The following is a 21,306-nucleotide window of genomic DNA, read 5'->3' on the forward strand; positions in this document are numbered from 1 at the left end:
GTCCACTAGAATACCGCCCACTATGATATTCCCAGTCTGAGCACCCTAATGATTATGAACTCTTCTGAATGCAACAGTACAGAACACAGCAATCAATGAACACAACCCTGAAGGATCAAACACCATATGCAGCAGCATACAGAGAAACAAGGATCTGGGAAGCAGCCGTTCACTATTCTTGTTCTCTTAGTTGAACTACAGTGCTGTAAAGAATGTCTCACAATGTGCTTTCAGGGGGCTCCAAGAAAAAACTCCATTATATTTGTAGAAGATTATTATACTATTTCCCCTCTCCAGAACAGCACAGGGATTCAGTCATTCACTATTTATAATTGGAACTTGGCTGTACATCCATCAAAATATCGTTGTCACAGATTCTGCCAATGGTGTATTGTTGAAGTTAAGGAAAATTGTGTTTTTTTCTTGATAAAAAATGCGATAGTGTAACAGCCCTTTCAGTCTGTTTCAGTGAGAGTTTTTGTTTCAAAATGGAATAAAAAAACTTCTGTAATCTCACAAAAGCAATATTGGTGACACTTCCTATGACTACCCTCTTCGTAAGGGTTTTTATTACGCATAATAAAATCTGTTTGTGATTATTATGTATCATGCATTGGATCCAAAGCAGGGGTGTCAAACGTATTTCAAGTAGGGCCTAGTGTCTGCAGGTTTTTAGTTTTGCCTTTCAATTAAGCCCTAGACCTTAACTCATCAATCAAGTACAAGGGAGGAGCGAAAACCCGCTGACACTCAGCCCACCGTGGAATACGTTTGTCACCTGTGATCTAAAGTGTTATAAATGTGCCTATAATGCAGAGGGTACACATGGTGTTGCCCTCACAGTGCTTTGCATCATAATGTTATATAACCTTTCTGTGAGTAGCACTTGAAGTTGCTCCACCACGGGACCATTTCTCTCAGAGAAGCAGTACAGATACATCAACACTATGGATGGAGCTTCAGCGCTTACACAGTGGAGAGGAAGTCTTCCTACAATACACTTACTGCATACAGATCCAAAATAAATTAAATATCTCATTTGGATACTTTTCCTTCAATAGGATGTCCTAAAATAAGACAGGATTCTCTTTGGGACTTCTCTATATAAAGCCACATAAGGAAACCCAGCGGGATCCTGAACCGGGAAGAGCACAATTGTGTATTAGTGAGGCGGCAGTGTCTACATAACCCAAAGAGACACTCACCAGTCTGCTCATTCTCAACACTTTGGTTCCTTCCTTTGTTTCCCCTTGTTACCAGAACACAAAAGGCCAATGCTCTGCACAGTTAGCGTAACCCTCTTTATCTTTTCCTCCTCCATGGAGTACAGTTTCCCCAAGGTGCCGCTTTAACAAATCCCCATTCATTAAATAAGCACCCGGCGAAGGGGATGGGATTATATCTAGCATGAACGTTTGAGATGGAAAATGGCCATGGAACAGAAAAGAGGACTGGAGGGAAAGATGGAGAGGAGAAACGAGGGAATGGTAGAGGTTTTGTGGTGAAGTCGTGTTAATGGTGGTGATGAGTGTAGGGATTCTTGCTGAGGTTAGCTAAGGGCCTTGGGGGCCAAAATGGGCCATTGATTGTGGCGTGCCTCAACACCAAGGGCCAAGGAGGCTCTCTAAACATTATTACGAAAGGAGACATAACAATTAGCAGAGGAGTAATAAAATACACTCTGCTCCAAATTAGTGGATTCTGATATTTCAGACACACCCATTACTGACAGGTGTATAAAATCGTGCGTACCGCGTAAAAAAAATTGTCTTTCCTCGGTTGCAACACTCACTATCGAGTTCCAAACTGCCTCTGGAAGCAACGTCAGCACAATAACTGTTCGTCGGGAGCTTCATGAAATGGGTTTCCATGGCCGAGCGTCGGCTGGAGTGGTGTAAAGCTTGCCGCCATTGGACTCTGGAGCAGTGGAAACGTGTTCTCTGGAATGATGAATGAAGTTTCACCATCTGGCAGTCCGACGGATGAATCTGGGTTTGGCGGATGCCAGGAGAACGCTACCTGCCCGAATGCATAGTGCCAACTATAAAGTTTGGTGGAGGAGGAATAATGGTCTGGGGCTGTTTTTCATGGTTCGGGCTAGGCCCCTTAGTTCTAGTGGAGGGAAATCTTAACGCTACAGCATACAATTACATTCTAGACGGTTCTGTGCTTCCATCTTTGTGGCAGTTTGGGGAAGGCCCTTTCCTGTTTCAGCATTACAATGCCCCTGTGCACAAAGCGAGTTCCATACAGAAATGGTTTGTCGAGATCAGTGTGGAAGGACTTGACTGGCCTGCACAGAGCCCTGACCTCAACCCCATCGAACACCTTAGGGATAAATTGGAACGCCAACTGCGAGCCAGGCCTAATCGCCCAACATCAGCGCCCGACCTCACTAATGGTCTTGTGGCTGAATGGAAGCAAGTCCCCGCAGCAATGTTCCAACATCTAGTGGATAGCCTTCTCAGAAGAGTGGAGGCTGTTATAGCAGCAAAGTGGGGACCAACTCCATATTAATGCCCATGACTTTGGAATGAGCAGGTGTCCACATACTTTTGGTCATGCAGTGTACATAAACTGGAAGGAACTGGAAGAGGCACCCTGACAGAAACAGGACAGAGAAAATCAATACTCTAGGTCTATGGGTACAGCACAGCCTCTCACAGAGTCAGACAGACACCACAGTCTCAAGGCCTCGTACAAAGGCTGGAGACAAAATCCGCAGACAGGGGCCATACAGTATGGCAAGCTGTTTTCTCCAACCCAAATGTAACACTCCAATCCAGGGCTTCTTGGTTATTAATGTGCGGTGGGTCTGATCCATCTAAGAGCCTTGGCAAAGCTTTAGCCAAGGAGGCCATAATTCACAGACATCCTATTTCCTGTTTGCCACCTCTCAGACAGAGTCTAAGATTGGAGATGGTAATTTAAGGGTCCGACAGACAGGCTGCACACTGTAAGCCTCCTTCTCCTTCTGCTCTATCACTCTCTGCACACGAATGCCAAATTGGGAGTCTCTGTGTAAATTTCGTGCAGGGTTACCTTGTGAAGTATGAAGCAGATCGTAAACAAGGAGGAGGATATATGGCGGAAGACTTTTACAAGTCATTTGCAGTATACTTGAATATGAAATAATATAGTTTCACCTCCATTTCCAGATACTCTGTCATAATGTCACTGAGTAAATTTGCTTTAGATCATACATTATGCAAATGAGGAAGAGTAATTAACCCCTTAGAGTCTATTGATGCACTGGTGAGTACCTGTCACGCCCTGGCCTTGAGAGGCCTGTTGTCTTTAGTTGGTTTGGTCAGGGCGTGAGAATCTATGCTGGAAATTCTATGTTTGTGATCTAGGTAGTGTATTTCTATGTTGGGCCGGGTGTGATTCCCAATCAGAGACAGCTGTCGCTTGTTGTCTCTGATTGGGGATCATACTTAAGTAGCCTGTTTGCCTACCTTAATTGTGGGATCTTGTTCCGTGTTAGGCTTGTATGTGTTTAGCCTGAGGACTTCACGTTACGTTGTTTCTTGTTTCTTGTTTTGTTTAATGTTTATTTGATTTAATAAACATGTTCGCATACCACGCTGCACCTTGGTCTGACCCATCTCTCAACGATCGTGACAGTATCAGTCAAAAGTTTGGACACACCTACTCATTCAAGGGTTTTTCTTTATTTTTACTATTTTCTACATTGTAGAATAATAGTGAAGAAATCAAAACGATGAAATAACATGTGGAATCATGTAGTAATATATTTCAAATAGCCACCCTTTGCCTTGATGACAGCTTTTCACACTCTTGGCATTCTCTCAACCAGCTTCACCTGGAATGCTTTTCCAACAGTCTTGAAGGAGTTCCCACATATGCTGAGCACTTGTTGGCTGCTTTTCTTTCACTCTGCCGTTCGACTCATCCCAAATCATCTCAATTTGGTTGAAGTCGGGGGATTGTGGAGGCCAAGTCATCTGATGCAGCACTCCATCACTCTCCTTCTTGGTAAAATAGCCCTTACACAGCCTGGAGGTGTGTTGGATCATTGTCCTGTTAAAAAACAAATGATAGTCCCACTAAGCCCAAACCAGATGGGATGGCGTATCGCTGCAGAATGCTGTGGTAGCCATGTTGGTTAAGTGTGCCTTGAATTCTAAATAAATCACAGACAGTGTTACCAGCAAAGCACCTCCACACCATAACACCTCCTCTTCCATGCTTTACGGTGGAAAATACACCGTCCAAAAATCTCCAATTTGGACTCCAGACCAAAGGACACATTTCCACCGGTCTAATGTCCATTGCTCGTGTTTCTTGGCCCAAGCAGGTCTCTTCTTCTTATTGGTGTCCTTTAGTATTGGGTTCTTTGCAGCAATTCGACCATGAAGGCCTGATTCATACAGTCCCCTCTTAACAGTTGATGTTGAGATGTGTCTGTGACTTGAACTCTGTGAAGCATTTATTTGGGCTGCAATTTCTGAGGCTGTTAACTCTAATGAACTTGTCCTATGCAGCAGAGGTAACTCTGGGTCTTCCATTCCTGTGGCGGTCCTCATGAGAGCCAGTTTCATCATAGCGCTTGATGGTTTTTGCGACTGCACTTGAAGAAATGTTCAAAGTTCTTGAAATGTTCCGTATTGACTTACCTTCATGTCTTAAAGTAATGATGGACTGTCGTTTCTCTTTGCTTATTTGAGCTGTTCTTGCCATAATATGGACTTGGTCTTTTACCAAATAGGGCTATCTTCTGTATACCACCCCTACCTTGTGACAACACAACTGATTGGCTCAAACGCATCAAGAAGGAAAGAAACTCCACAAATTAACTTTTTACAAGGCACACCTGTTAATTGAAATGCATTCCAAGTGACTACCTCATGAAGCTGGTTGAGAGAATGCCAAGAGTGTGCAAAGCTGTCATTAAGGCAGCTTGAAAAATCTCAAATATAAAATATATTTTGATTTGTTTAACACTTTTTTGGTTACTACATGATTCCATATGTGTTATTTCATGGTTTTGATGTCTTCACTATTATTCTACAATGTAAAAAATAGTCAAAATAAAGAAAAACCCTTGAATGAGTAGGTGTGTCCAAACTTTTGACTGGTACTGTAAGTAACATCCCCATCAAAATCTGTCTGTTTAAGGATATTTCTGGTGGAAGGTGGCCGAGCTACATTGATGTTTGTCAAACCATGAGACATCCCAAAAATCAGTCTTCTCACGAAAACGTCTGTCGAATGGTATAGGACAGACACTTCAAAACCTTATTCCTTATGATTTATTTTTTGACTGTCTTTTTTGCCATTTATTAATGTGTTATTCAATGCGTTTCTATGGGATTTGGTGCTAAAGGCCAAATTCAATATTTTATCAAATATCGATATAGTTTTTTATACCTAAAAAGGGTCCTAAAATTCTAAATGAAATAGCTAAATGATCCATGGTATGATCTTCTTAAAGCAATTCCCCCAACATCGTTAGACTCTAGAGAATTAAAGGGAAATTCCAATTAAATGTATGCATGTTTACATTAGGCCTAAATACTCTAGTGTATTAACCTGTCCTGATTTCAATGTGTGTGTGTGTGTGTGTGTTTGTGTGTGTTTGTGTGTGTGTGTTTATGTGTGTGTGTTTGCGTGTGTGTGTATATGCGTACGCGTATGTGTCCATGTGTGTGTCTGGGGCTCCTGGACTACACATGTGTGATTATGCATATTTATCCCATCGGGAGCCTGGTGTATGTGGGTCCATCTGTATCTGTATGTGTTTAGCTGGAGGGCATGTGAGGCAGAGAGATGGGGGAGTGGTAGTGAAGTGGAGTATTGGTTGAAATAGAGCCTAGCTGGTCTTAAAACCATGTTATAAATGGATAGTTAGTGTTAGTATTTTAGTAGGATCCCCAATAGCTGTTGTTGAAGCACGCAAAACATAAAACATGACATAATACAGAACATCAATAGACAAGAACAGCTCAGGGACTGAACAACACAAATTTAAAATGAGAACAATAGAACCAAAAAAGGTCCTCCGGACAGTTACACATACATACATACATACATTAGTACATATACATATGCCTATGAGTTAATTAGGTCAGAGGCTGTGAGATGTTTTATTAATTTTTTTTAAAGCACATTTTGCAGTTTGCTTGAGTCATTTGAGATAGAAGGGAGTTCCATGTGATCATGTCTCTATATAATACTGTGCCTTGCCTTGAATTTGTTCTGGATTTGAGGACTGTGAAGAGACCCCTGGTGGCATGTCTGGTGGGGTAAGTATGTCTGTCAGAGCCATATGCAAGTTGATTATACAGACAATTTGGAATTTTCAACACATTAATTTTTCAAAAAAAAAACAAGAATTGATGCAGTCAATCTCTCCTCTACTTTGAGCCAAGAGAGACTGACATGCATACTGTTGACATTAGCCCTCTGTGTACATTGAAGGGCAAGACGTGCTGCTCTGTTCTGGGCCAGCTGCAGCTTTTCTATGTCCTTCTTTGCAGCAGCACTTGACCATATCACCGGGCAATAGTCAAGATTAGATCAAACTAGAGCCAGCAGGACTTGTTTGGTCGACGGTGGTGTTAAAAATGCTGAGCATCTCTTTAGTCTTAATCACAGACAGACCTCTCACTATCTTTACAACAATTGAATCAATATGCCTTGACCATGACAATTTACAGTCTAAGGTGACACCAAGAAGTTTAGTCTCCTCAACTTGCTCAACAGCCACATCATTCATTACCAGATTCAGCTGAGGTCTAGATCTTAGGGAATGATTTGTACCAAATACAATACTTTTAGTTTGAGATAATATCTCAAATTATATTATGTTCAGGACTAGTTTATTACTAGCCGTCCATTCTAAAACTGACTGCAACTCTTTGTTTAGGGTTGCAGTGATTTCACTAGCTGTGGTTGCTGACATGTATAAGGTTGAATCATCAGCGTACATAGGCACACATGCTTTAAGGCTATAGGTAGATCATTAGTAAAAATAGAAAACAGTAAAGGGCCAAGACAGCTGCCTTACGGAATACCACACTTTACATGTTTTACATTAAATAATAATAATAATAATAATAATAATATGCCATTTAGCAGACGCTTTTATCCAAAGCGACTTACAGTCATTAGAGAAGCATCCATTAAAGACAACCCTCTGCTAAAGGGGAGGGGGCTAAGACCAGCACATTACAACACTACTCTATACTGATATCATGATGAGATAGATAGAGAGAGAGAAGGAGAAAAAGAGAGCGAGCAAGAGCGAGAGAGAGAGAGAGAGAGAGAGAGAGCGGTAGCGATAGGAAGACAGAGAGAGCGAGGCTATTTTTCCAGCACAGATCTGGGCTGTGTTGTGGGTCTCGGGGGACAGTGTTACTGCAGTAGCTGATCATTGATTAAAGGGGCTTATGAACTTCCACCTGCAGCAGTAAGAGAGGACAAACACTGCCCCTCCTCCTCCTCTCATCCCCTTCTCTCCACTCACCCTGGGCCCTGATCTACCCTTTTATTTACCTGCTCACTTAATCCAGCTGGATGTGGTTAGATGTAGGAAACTAAGTGGTACAGAGTGATAAAGGATGTTTGAGGCATGCATTCCAAGATATGCAGCTACCAGATGTGTTATGCTGCATTATTCAATCAAAGTCATTTATTCTACATAGGACATCAGTGTTCCTTTCCCGGACATGAACTTTGCACTGAAATAGGTTCTAAATATTTCACTATAACTTTCTAAGCAGGAAGTCAGCCCTACTGTATGGATTTCAAACGAAGCCACGAGACAAAACTCTTCAACCAAGGATGTTACCTTCCCTTCCTGCCTTCATTGCAGAGTAAAAAATGCATGGGTGAGGCTTAGAACCCATTCCCATCAGGGTGACTCAATGTTTACAAGTCTACACATGCTGTATCCTTCTGAACATGGACAAAGGGCCTTTCTCGGCGAGAGACGGGGGGAGGGAGAGTCAATTACAGCTTGCATCTTCTAGCTTCTGTCAACATTGATTTGCCGGGGCCTAAGATCTCAGCCTCTCACAGCCTGCCTAATTGCACTAACCCTGACCCTCTAATTACTACACTAAGGCTGCTTCCATTGAACCAGTTCACAGCCCCTCTTTGTTTACAGCTGCACTCTCTGATGCCCAACAGAGAGGAAGAGGGATGGACAGGAGTATATATACAGTGGGGGGAAAAAGTATTTAGTCAGCCACCAATTGTGCAAGTTCTCCCACTTAAAAAGATGAGAGAGGCCTGTAATTTTCATCATAGGTACACGTCAACTATGACAGACAAAATGAGAAAAAAAAAATCCAGGAAATCAAATTGTAGGATTTTTAATGAATTTATTTGCAAATTATGGTGGAAAATAAGTATTTGGTCAATAACAAAAGTTTCTCAATACTTTGTTATATACCCTTTGTTAGCAATGACACTGGTCAAACGTTTTCTGTAAGTCTTCACAAGGTTTTCACACACTGTTGCTGGTATTTTGGCCCATTCCTCCATGCAGATCTCCTCTAGAGCAGTGATGTTTTGGGGCTGTCGCTGGGCAACACAGACTTTCAACTCCCTCCAAAGATTTTCTATGGGGTTGAGATCTGGAGACTGGCTAGGCCACTCCAGGACCTTGAAATACTTATTACGAAGCCACTCCTTCGTTGCCCGGGCGGTGTGTTTGGGATCATTGTCATGCTGAAAGACCCAGCCACGTTTCATCTTCAATGCCCTTGCTGATGGAAGGAGGTTTTCACTCAAAATCTCACGATACATGGCCCCATTCATTCTTTCCTTTACACGGATCAGTCGTCCTGGTCCCCTTGCAGAAAAACATCCCCAAAGCATGATGTTTCCACCCCCATGCTTCACAGTAGGTATGGTGTTCTTTGGATGCAACTCAGCATTCTTTGTCCTCCAAACACGACGAGTTGAGTTTTTACCAAAAAGTTATATTTTGGTTTCATCATATGACATTCTCCCAATCCTCTTCTGGATCATCCAAATGCACTCTAGCAAACTTCAGACGGGCCTGGACATGTACTGGCTTAAGCAGGGGGACATGTCTGGAACTGCAGGATTTGAGTCCCTGGCGGCGTAGTGTGTTACTGATGGTAGGCTTTGTTACTTTGGTCCCAGCTCTCTGCAGGTCATTCACTAGGTCCCCCCGTGTGGTTCTGGGATTTTTGCTCACCGTTCTTGTGATCATTTTGACCCCACGGGGTGAGATCTTGCGTGGAGCCCCAGATCGAGGGAGATTATCAGTGGTCTTGTATGTCTTCCATTTCCTAATAATTGCTCCCACAGTTGATTTCTTCAAACCAAGCTGCTTACCTATTGCAGATTCAGTCTTCCCAGCCTGGTGCAGGTCTACAATTTTGTTTCTGGTGTCCTTTGACAGCTCTTTGGTCTTGGCCATAGTGGAGTTTGGAGTGTGACTGTTTGAGGTTGTGGACAGGTGTCTTTTATACTGATAACAAGTTCAAACAGGTGCCATTAATACAGGTAACGAGTGGAGGACAGAGGAGCCTCTTAAAGAAGAAGTTACAGGTCTGTGAGAGCCAGAAATCTTGCTTGTTTATAGGTGACCAAATACTTATTTTCCACCATAATTTGCAAATAAATTCATTAAAAATCCTACAATGTGATTTTCTGGAAAAAAATGTCTCATTTTGTCTGTCATAGTTGACGTGTACCTATGATGAAAATTACAGGCCCCTCTCATCTTTTTAAGTGGGAGAACTTGCACAATTGGTGGCTGACTAAATACTTTTTTCCCCCACTGTAAGTATTTGATACAACAGAAAAGCAGAACTTAATATTTGGTACAGAAACCTTTGTTTGCAATTACAGAGATCATAAGTTTCCTGTAGGTCTTGACCAGGTTTGCACACACTGCAGCAGGGATTTTGGCCCACTCCTCCATACAGACCTTCTCCAGATCCTTCAGGTTTTGGGGCTGTCGCTGGGCAATACGGACTTTCAGCTCCCTCCAAAGACTTTCTATTGGGTTCAGGTCTGGAGACTGGCTAGGCCACTCCAGGACCTTGAGATGCTTCTTACAGAGCCACTCCTTAGTTGCCCTGGCTGTGTGTTTCGGGTCGTTGTCATGCTGGAAAACCCAGCCACGACCCATCTTCAATACTCTTACTGAGGGAAGGAGGTTGTTGGCCAAGATCTCGCGATACATGGCCCCATCCATCCTCCCCTCAATACGGTGCAGTCGTCCTGTCCCCTTTGCAGAAAACCATCCCCAAAGAATGATGTTTCCACCTCCATGCTTCACGGTTGGGATGGTGTTCTTGGGGTTGTACTCATCCTTCTTCTTCAGTCTCATCAGACCACATGACCTTCTCCCATTCCTCCTCTGGATCATCCAGATGGTCATTGGCAAACTTCAGACGGGCCTGGACATTCGCTGGCTTGAGCAGGGGGACCTTGCGTGCGCTGCAGGATTTTAATCCATGACGGCGTAGTGTGTTAATAATGGTTTTCTTTGAGACTGTGGTCCCAGCTCTCTTCAGGTCATTGACCAGGTCCTGCCGTGTAGTTCTGGGCTGATCCCTCACCTTCCTCATGATCATTGATGCCCCACGAGGTGAGATCTTGCATGGAGCCCCAGACGGAGGGTGATTGACCGTCATCTTGAACTTCTTCCATTTTCTAATAATTGCGCCAACAGTTGTTGTCTTCTCACCAAGCTGCATGTCTATTGTCCTGTAGCCCATCCCAGCCTTGTGCAGGTCTACAATTTTATCCCTGATGTCCTTACACAGCTCTCTGGTCTTGGCCATTGTGGAGAGGTTGGAGTCTGTTTGATTGAGTGTGTGGACAGGTGTCTTTTATACAGGTAACGAGTTCAAACAGGTGCAGTTAATACAGGTAATGAGTGGAGAACAGGACGGCTTTTTAAAGAAAAACTAACAGGTCTGTGAGAGCCGGAATTCTTACTGGTTGGTAGGTGATCAAATACTTATGTCATGCAATAAAATGCAAATGAATTACTTAAAAATCATACAATGTGATTTTCTGTATTTTTGTTTTAGATTCCGTCTCTCACAGTTGAAGTGTACCTATGATAAAAATTACAGACCTCTACATGCTTTGTAAGTAGGAAAACCTGCAAAATCGGCAGTGTATCAAATACTTGTTCTCCCCACTGTGTATATATATATATATATACACACACACCGGTATATATATATATATATATATATATATATATATATATATATATATATATATATATATATATATAGAGAGAGAGAGAGAGAGAGAGAGAGAGAGAGAGAGAGAGAGAGAGAGAGAGAGAGAGAGAGAGAGAGAGAGAGAGAGAGAGAGAGAGAAAGAGGGAATTGGAGGGAGAAAAAGAGGAAGAGAGAGAGATGGGAAGAGAGCGAGAGAGACAGTGAAAAAGACAGACAAAGAGCATGGGCAACATCATGAAATAGATAATGGGGCCTCAGCTCCCCTCCTACGTATTAGCAGCATATTATGATGAGGAATAGATGATATGATTATACAGCATGATTACATAAAGGCTGATAATGTTGAGGATAATATAGACAAAATAAAACCTACCTGAAGGGATGAGGTCATAGCCCCAGGTGGGCACAAAGACACCAAAGGGGGTCTTCCCTGTCTTCTCTGTGATCACAGGGGTTTTGTCCTCTTTAGATTTGGGGTTCATCCCTCCCAAGGGCTTCCACCCTTTTCCCACCACGAACGACTCTGAAACGGCCAACCTGGACTCGGCCTCACGATCGCTGCTCTTCAGAATGGACACTGGAGTGGTCAGTTGAGTGGAAGCTGTGGCCGTTTGTGGTCCATCTCCAGTCAGAGGTGTGGTACTGATTGTCTTCTCTCTCTCCACCGGAACCCATGCGATGGAGATCGGTGGCTCCTTGGTGGAATCTGTTCTCTTGGTGTCTGCTGTGGAGGTTTTGATGGTGGTCAGGGGCTCCATAGGGTCTGCAGGTCTGGAGGTCACCCCAGGTGTGGTGGGCTCATCTGGGCTGCTTTGTCTCTCAGTCACTCTGGCTGTGTTCAGGCTCTGCTTCCTGATCACAGGGGGGAAGCCATCTTTCTTACTGGAGGTGGCTGGAAGCAGTTTCTCAGTGGGGCGTCGGACATAGACAATCTCTCCTCTGGCCTCCTCAGCGGTTCCCCCCGGACCCTGGCTGGAGCCAGCAGCAGAAAAAGCAGCAGCAGCTGCAGGTGAGGTGGTGGGCTGGTTCACCAGCTGCCACTGGGAGATAGTGGTGTGTTCTGCTACAGTCTGGCTCTGGGTCTGGGTGGGTTTCAGTCCAGACACAGGAGGCTTTGTGCTGCTGCTGACATCACTGGCTGGGTTGGTGTTACCGTTAGATCCAAAGCCTCTTGGTAAGTGGTTCGCTCCTCTCCCGCTTCCCTCAGTCTCTGTCTCTTTATCCCCCTCCTCTCTCTCCAGGATGGCTCGGGGGATGCTGTGGTCCTCATCCTGGTCCCTCCCCTCACCAGAGTAGTTCTCTAGGTTGGTAGGCAGGGTCATGACCTCCAGGGGCCCCGCTTTGGCCTCCATTGGCTCCCAGGTGGAACTCTTCCCCAAGTAGGCTACGTGTCCCTGTCCCGGGTCCCCCAGCTTGGAGTCCTTCATGGCCTTGAGGGCCCATCTCAGCTGGCTACCTGTGGCTGATGCCGGGGCCCCTGGGGATGAAGCCAGCTCGTACCTGGTGCCATGGAGGGGGCCTCCTGATACATTCACAGCCTCCACGGCCTTGCTACTACCACCAGGCCCCAGTGCTGTGAATCCTGCAGGGGGACAACACACATTCATTAGCTTAGCGTGGGAGGAAAATCGGTTGTATTATTTTAATTAAATGCACACTGAATTAGCAATCATAACATACGGCTGCCACGCTGCCTCCAGAGCAGCAGTCATTATATTTAAATAATTCAAATCAATAGTTTCATTATATATGATCCTTTTTATATTATTTATCCATTCTTATATCTTTATACCCAGATGTGTGGCATTGTTTACAGTGTTTTCCATATCCAAACAGAAATCAAGTGTAAGACATTAAATGGTGATTGGTTGTTGTGTAGCTCCCCAGGAAGGATGGTTATACATTGTTATGCTGGAGGCAAACCCTCAGTCACGGCAACAGTGTACTATAATTCCTGCTATATCAGTGAAAATATTTATTCTCATTTATTCCCATCGTCGTTCAAATAATGGTGCAGCTGTTTGTATTCCAGCACAAAGCGCAGTAGCACACCCACACCGTGTGTCAGGATCAGCACACACATGAAGAGAAACTGGCCAATGCAATTTTACACTTCATACTCTGTCACTTTTCTCATTCCATTGACACTCTCCTAGGCCTCAAACCAAGCTACACTCAACCAATCCCTATATAAAACAGTAAAAACGTAAAAAAATAATAAAAAAAAGTACAATTAAAACACTGTCCTTCATTGAAGCATTGGTCTTCACAAAGTTTGCTGCTTCAGTGTTTTTAGATATTTTTGTCAGATGTTACTATGGTATACTGAAGTATAATTACAAGCATTCCATAAGTGTCAAAGGCTTATATTGACAATTACATTAAGTTTATGCAAAGAGTCAATATTTGCAGTGTTGACCCTTCTTTTTCAAGACCTCTGCAATCCGCCCTGCAATGCTGTCAATTAACTTCTGGGCCACATCCTGACTGATGGCAGCCCATTCTTGCATAATCAATGCTTGGAGTTTGTCAGAATTTGTGGGTTTTTGTTTGTCCACCCGCCTCTTGAGGATTGGCCACAAGTTCCCAGGATTAAGGTCTGGGGAGTTTCCTGGCCATGGACCCAAAATGTCGATGTTTTGTTCCCCAAGCCACTTAGTTATCACTTTTGCCTTATGGCAAGGTGCTCCATCATGCTGGAAAAGGCATTGTTCGTCACCAAACTGTTCTTGGATGTTTGGGAGAAGTTGCTCTCGGAGGATGTGTTGGTACCATTCTTTATTCATGGCTGTGTTCTTAGGCAAAATTGTGAGCGAGCCGACTCCCTTGGCTGAGAAGCAACCCCACACATGAATGGTCACATGCTTTACTGTTGGCATGACACAGGACTGATGGTAGCGCTCACCTTGTCTTCTCCGGACAAGGTGTTTTCCGGATGCCCCAAACAATCGGCTACCTGCCAAACTATTCACGTTTTACTTTTAATAAACGTTTAATCAATCTCTGTGTTCAACAAATTTACCAACTTTTTAGTTTTGTCCTCACTCATCTTTTTTCGTTAAACTTTTTCACCCCGGACGTTTTATCCCGAGACAGAAGAGTCATTTTCCTGTGCGTTTTTGCTGCCAACTTTACTTTACTTTACTTTATTTTCCTTTTTTCCATCGCAACTTTTTTCCCTTATTCAACTTTTTCACTCCGGACGCTTTATCTGGACATGGTTCGTCAACATCTTCAACAGCCGAAGCTAAGTAGTAACATTAACATGATGTCTTCTAATTGCAGTCGCTGTACTCATAATATACAGGAGAACGATCGCCTTACGGCGAGAATAGCTGTGCTACAAGCCCAGCTTCAGACGCAATCGTTAGGCAAGGGTAATTTCAGTGTAGGAAAGGAAGAAACAGCGTCTGTGCCACCAGTAAGTACAGATAGTAACGTTAGTATAAATCCCCCCGCACAGTCCCCGCAGCCGGACAACTTTCTCATGGCTTCTGGAGGGAAATACTGTTGGAATGCTCAACCGGTGTCGCTCATTCAGCCGACAGAAACTTTCAACCGGTTTTCCCCATTATGTAGCGAGTCGGAGTCTGAGTCTGAGTCTTCTCTTGTCTCTACTCCTCCCGTTACGGGGTCTGAGACGCCGAAGGCTCCCACCATTAGCTCTGACAAATTGAAAACCCTAGTCATTGGCGACTCCATTACCCGCAGTATTAGACTTAAAACGAATCACCCAGCGATCATACACTGTTTACCAGGGGGCAGGGCTACCGACGTTAAGGCTAATCTAAAGATGGTGCTGGCTAAAGCTAAAACTGGCGAGTGTAGAGAGTATAGAGATATTGTTATCCACGTCGGCACCAACGATGTTAGGATGAAACAGTCAGAGGTCACCAAGTGCAACATAGCTTCAGCGTGTAAATCAGCTAGAAAGATGTGTCGGCATCGAGTAATTGTCTCTGGCCCCCTCCCAGTTAGGGGAAGTGACGAGCTCTACAGCAGAGTCTCAGCACTCAATCGCTGGTTGAAAACTGTTTTCTGCCCCTCCCAAAAGATAGAATTTGTGGATAATTGGCCCTCTTTCTGGGACTCAACCACAAACAGGATCAAGCCTGACCTGCTGAGGAGTGACGGACTCCATCCTAGCTGGAGGGGTGCTCTCCTCTTATCTACCAACATAGATAGGGCTCTAACTCCTCTAGCCCCACAGTGAAATAGGGTGCAGGCCAGGCAGCAGGCTGTTAGCCAACCTGCCAGCTTAGTGGAGTCTGCCAATAGCACAGTCAGTGTAGTCAGCTCAGCCATACCCATTGAGACTGTGTCTGTGCCTCGACCTAGGTTGGGCAAAACTAAACATGGCGGTGTTCACCCTAGCAATCTTATTAGGATAAAGACCTCCTCCATTCCTGCCATTATTGAAAGAGATCGTGATACCTCACATCTCAAAATAGGGTTACTTAATGTTAGATCCCTCACTTCAAAGGCAGTCATAGTCAATGAACTAATCACTGATCATAATCTTGATGTGATTGGCCTGACTGAAACATGGCTTAAGCCTGATGAATTTGCTGTGTTAAATGAGGCCTCACCTCCTGGTTACACTAGTGACCATATTCCCCGTGCATCCCGCAAAGGCGGAGGTGTTGCTAACATTTACGATAGCAAATTTCAATTTACAAAAAAAAAAATGGCGTTTTCGTCTTTTGAGCTTCTAGTCATGAAATCTATGCAGCCTACTCAATCACTTTTTATAGCTACTGTTTACAGGCCTCCTGGGCCATATACAGCGTTCCTCTCTGAGTTTCATGAATTCCTATCAGACCTTGTAGTCATAGCAGATCATATTCTAATTTTTGGTGATTTTAATATTCACATGGAGAAGTCCACAGACCCACTCCAAAAGTCTTTCGGAGCCATCATCGACTCAGTGGGTTTTGTCCAACATGTCTCTGGACCTACTCACTGCCACAGTCATACTCTGGACCTAGTTTTGTCCCATGGAATAAATGTTGTAGATCTTAATGTTTTTCCACAAAATCCTGGACTATCGGACCACCATTTTATTACGTTTGCAATCGCAACAAATAATCTGCTCAGACCCCAACCAAGGAGCATCAAAAGTCATGCTATAAATTCTCAGACAACACAAAAATTCCTTGATGCCCTTCCAGACTCCTTCTGCCTACCCAAGGACGTCAGAGGACAAAAATCAGTTAACCACTTAACTGAGGAACTCAATTTAACCTTGCGCAATACCCTAGATGCAGTTGCACCCCTAAAAACGAAAAACATTTGTCATAAGAAACTAGCTCCCTGGTATACAGAAAATACCCGAGCTTTGAAGCAAGCTTCCAGGAAATTGGAACGGAAATGGCGCCACACCAAACTGGAAGTCTTCCGACTAGCTTGGAAAGACAGTACCGTGCAGTACCGAAGAGCCCTCACTGCTGCTCGATCATCCTACTTTTCCAACTTAATCGAGGAAAATAAGAACAATCCAAAATTTCTTTTTGATACTGTTGCAAAGCTAACTAAAAAGCAGCATTCCCCAAGAGAGGATGGCTTTCACTTCAGCAGTAATAAATTCATGAACTTCTTTGAGGAAAAGATCATGACCATTAGAAAGCAAATTACGGACTCCTCTTTGAATCTGCGTATTCCTCCAGGGCTTAGCTGTCCTGGATCTGCACAGCTCTGCGAGGGCCTGGGATCGGGAGAGACACTTAAGTGTTTTAGTACTATATCTCTTGACACAATGATGAAAATAATCATGGCCTCTAAACCTTCAAGCTGCATACGGGATCCTATTCCTACTAAACTGCTGAAGGAGCTGCTTCCTGTGCTTGGCCCTCCTATGTTGAACATAATAAACAGCTCTCTATCCACCGGATGTGTACCAAACTCACTAAAAGTGGCAGTGATAAAGCCTCTCTTGAAAAAGCCAAACCTTGACCCGGAAAATATAAAAAAACTATCGGCCTATATCGAATCTTCCATTCCTCTCAAAAATTTTAGAAAAAGCTGTTGCGCAGCAACTCACTGCCTTTCTGAAGACAAACAATGTATACGAAATGCTTCAGTCTGGTTTTAGACCCCATCATAGCACTGAGACTGCACTTGTGAAGGTGGTAAATGACCTTTTAATGGCATCAGACCGAGGCTCTGCATCTGTCCTCGTGCTACTAGACCTTAGTGCTGCCTTTGACACCATCGATCACCACATTCTTTTGGAGAGACTGGAAACCCAAATTGGTCTACACGGACAAGTTCTGGCCTGGTTTAGATCTTACCTGTCGGAAAGATATCAGTTTGTCTCTGTGAATGGTCTGTCCTCCGACATAGCCCATGTGTCTCTGTGAATGGTCTGTCCTCCGACAAGCCCATGTAACGCTTTATAACCTATAAAGCGTTACATGGGCTTGCTCCTACCTATCTTTCCGAGTTGGTCCTGCCGTACATACCAATACGTACGCTACGGTCACAAGACGCAGGCCTCCTAATTGTCCCTAGAATTTCTAAGCAAACAGCGGGAGGCAGGGCTTTCTCCTATAGATCTCCATTTTTATGGAACAGTCTGCCTACCCATGTGAGAGACGCAGACTCGGTCTCAACCTTTAAGTCTTTACTGAAGACTTATCTCTTCAGTAGGTCATATGATTGAGTGTAGTCTGGCCCAGGAGTGTGAAGGTGAACGGAAAGGCTCTGGAGCAACGAACAGCCCTTGCTGTCTCTGCCAGGCCGGTTCCCCTCTCTCCACTGGGGTTCTCTGCCTCTAACCCTGTTACAAGGGCTGAGTCACTGGCTTGCTGGTGCTCTTTCATGCCGTCCCTAGGAGGGGTGCGTCACTTGAGTGGGTTGAGTTACTGACGTGATCTTCCTGTCTGGGTTGGCGCCCCCCCTTGGTTTGTGCTGTGGTGGAGACCTCTGTGGGCTATACTCGGCCTTGTCTCAGGATTGTAAGTTGGTGGTTGAGGATATCCCTCTAGTGGTGCGGGGGCTGTGCTTTGGCAGAGTGGGTGGGGTTATATCCTTCCTGTTTGGCCCTGTCCGGGGGTTTCTTCGGATGGGGCCACAGTGTCTCCGGACCGCTCCTGTCTCAGCCTCCAGTATTTATGCTGCAGTAGTTTATGTGTCGGGGGGCTGGGGTTAGTTGGTTATACCTGGAGTACTTCTCCTGTCTTATCCAGTGTCCTGTGTGAATTTAAGTATGCTCTCTCTAATTCTCTCGTTCTCTCTTTCTCTCTGAGAACCTGAGCCCTAGGACCATACGTCAGGACTACCGGGCATGATGACACCTTGCTGTCCCCAGTCCGCCTGGCCTTGCTGCTATTCCAGTTTCAACTGTTCTGCCTGCGGTTACGAAACCCCTACCTGTCCCAGACCTGCTGTTTTCAACTCTTAATGATCGGCTATGAAAAGCCAACTGAGAGACCTGAGCCCTAGGACCATACGTCGGGACTACCGGCCGTGGTGACTCCTTGCTGTCCCCAGTCCACCTGGCCTTGCTGCTATTCCAGTTTCAACTGTTCTGCCTGCGGTTATGGAACCCCTACCTGTCCCAGACCTGCTGTTTTCAACTCTTAATGATCGGCTATGAAAAGCCAACTGAGATTTATTCCTGATTATTATTTGACCATGCTTGTCACTTATGAACATTTTTGAACATCTTGGCATGGTTCTGTTATAATCTCCACCCGGCACAGCCAGAAGAGGACTGGCCACCCCTCATAGCCTGGTTCCTCTCTAGGTTTCTTCCTAGGTTTTGGCCTTTCTAGGGAGTTTTTCCTAGCCACCGTGCTTCTACACCTGCATTACTAGCTGTTTGGGGTTTTAGGCTGGGTTTCTGTACAGCACTTCGAGATATTAGCTGATGTAAGAAGGGCTATATAAAATAAAATTGATTGATTGATTGAATCGGAAAGGGGATTCATCAGAGAAAATGACTTTACCCCAGTCCTCAGCAGTCCAATCCCTGTACCTTTTGCAGAATATCAGTCTGACCCTGATGTTTTTCCTGGGGAGAAGTGGCTTCTTTGCTGCCCTTTTTGACACCAGGCCATCCTCCAAAAGTCTTCGCCTCACTGTGTGTGCAGATGCACTCACACCTGCCTGCTGCCATTCCTGAGCAAGCTCTGCACTGGTGGTGCCCCGATCCCGCAGCTGAATCAACTTTAGGAGACGGTCCTGGCGCTTGCTGTACTTTCTTGGGCGTCCTGACGCCTTCTTCACAACAATTGAACCTCTCTCCTTGAAGTTCTTGATGATCCGATAAATGGTTGATTTAGGTGCAATCTTACTAGCAGCAATATCCTTGCCTGTGAAGCCCTTTTTGTGCAAAGCAATGATGACGGCAAGTGTTTCCTTGCCGGTAACCATGGTTAACAGAGGAAGAACAATGATTTCAAGCACCACCCTCCTTTTAAAGCTTCCAGTCTGTTATTCTAACTCAATCAGCATGACAGAGTGATCTCCAGCCTTTGCATCCTCGTCAACACTCTCACCTGTGTTAACGAGAGAATCACTGACATGATGGCAGCTGGTCCTTTTGTGGCAGGGCTGAAATGCAGTGGAAATGTTTTTTTGGGATGAAGTTCATTTTCATGGCAAAGAGGGACTTTGCAATTAATTGCAATTAATCTGATCACTCTTCATGACATTCTGGAGTATATGCAAATTGCCATCATCAAAACTGAGGCAGCAGATTTTGTGAAAATTAGTATTTGTGTCATTCTCAAAACTTTAAATTCCAGACAATCCAGCAAGTGCACTGAAATTCCAATTCTCTTCAATGCTTTTCAATGAGAAAAAAATTCAAATGGAATTGGAATTTGGTTTACTTTCTGACCCCAACCCTGCTCTACACCATTGCTTATTCAGATTAAGCACACCACTATGCTCCTTCTAGTTAATATACTACACCATACTGTATCTACACAATGAATTATTCAGACAAACTGTGTGGGTTGGTTTTCAGTGGTGCATCTCTTCAGGGTATTACTGTATTAGACAGTAGGGATGTAAAGATTCACAGATATGCATTTGTCCCTGGTGCATTAGTCTGCGGATCCCAAACCGATCCAAACGTAGCATCAGTCACAAAATAGATTCAAACGTTATGAATCGCTGGTTATTTTAGTTGTTGTTGTTGCTCATATTAAATTCTTTCTACCTTCCAAAAATATATCTAATCTTTTGTGACAAGTGATGCGTCCTCTCCTTCAGTGTTGAACTGCATGTAACTGTGTTGACAGTCATTGATCTACAAGTCATTTAGCATGCCGAATAACCCCATCCAATATCAGTAGCCTAGTCAAACTGCGCACTGTGCCCAGCTTCGCACACTTACCAACGCGAGGTAGGCTGCCTGTTCCTGATCTTGCACAACTGATGTGCACCTTCAGCATTCAAATGCTAAAATGGCTTTATGTGATATTAGGCTTTATTAGTTGAGTGACAACCTATGTAATTTGCTAGGTTATTGTTATCTATACGCTGTTTAAATTTGTGTTTTTCCATAATAAAAGTAAGCTACCGGAGACACATCTCTCATCTGGCTATATCTGCTAAAAGGGGCTTACAATATATTTTATTTTGATTGTTCAAGTTCAGCATCAGCAATAGTTTTGGTAGTTTTGCTTTAAACAATCAGTGTATATGGTCATTTTCAGATATACAGGGTAAAGTTGATAATTTCATAATGAGGACAGCAATCACTTTTGCTAGGCGCACTGCATGGCCAAAGCGAGAGGAGAAGAGAACTCTGTTTAACAGCCAAATGGTCAAAACCATGGGGGTGAAATCCAAAGTTGTGCTATATATTAATTGGCTAATTTGTAAACGAAAAAACACTTAATCTGCAAAAATGACAAGTTAATTAGTGGGTGATAGTGATTTCAGAACAAAGGTGAGGGGACAAAAAACAGGCTTCATTGCCCACCCTAATCTGATAGTGGGGTGGTAGATGCCTAGTCTCCCTTATGGCTCAGCTCAGGTGCCTACATACACTATAGACATACATCATTTACACACATACACCACACACACACACAAACACACACAGATCCAGCTCAGAGAGGCCCAGCTCAAACTCCATCTG

The 21,306-nt window shown here is 44.1% G+C and overlaps 1 protein-coding gene across 1 annotated transcript in view; it reads right to left on the reverse strand.

The window, feature by feature from the left end:
- LOC311131028 (uncharacterized protein) overlaps positions 1 to 21,306 on the reverse strand; it is a gene marked incomplete at both ends in the record, with an annotated part of 129,038 nt that overhangs the window by 55,595 nt on the left and 52,137 nt on the right. The window contains one exon of the mRNA XM_084163853.1: positions 11,584 to 12,792. Within this exon, the coding sequence (XP_084019979.1) occupies positions 11,584 to 12,792 (1,209 nt within the window). The remainder of the gene's footprint in view (positions 1 to 11,583; positions 12,793 to 21,306) is intronic.

Source organism: Coregonus lavaretus, assembly GCF_964263955.1.
Source record: "Coregonus lavaretus genome assembly, chromosome: 6".
NCBI classification, from domain to species: Eukaryota; Metazoa; Chordata; class Actinopteri; order Salmoniformes; family Salmonidae; genus Coregonus; species Coregonus lavaretus.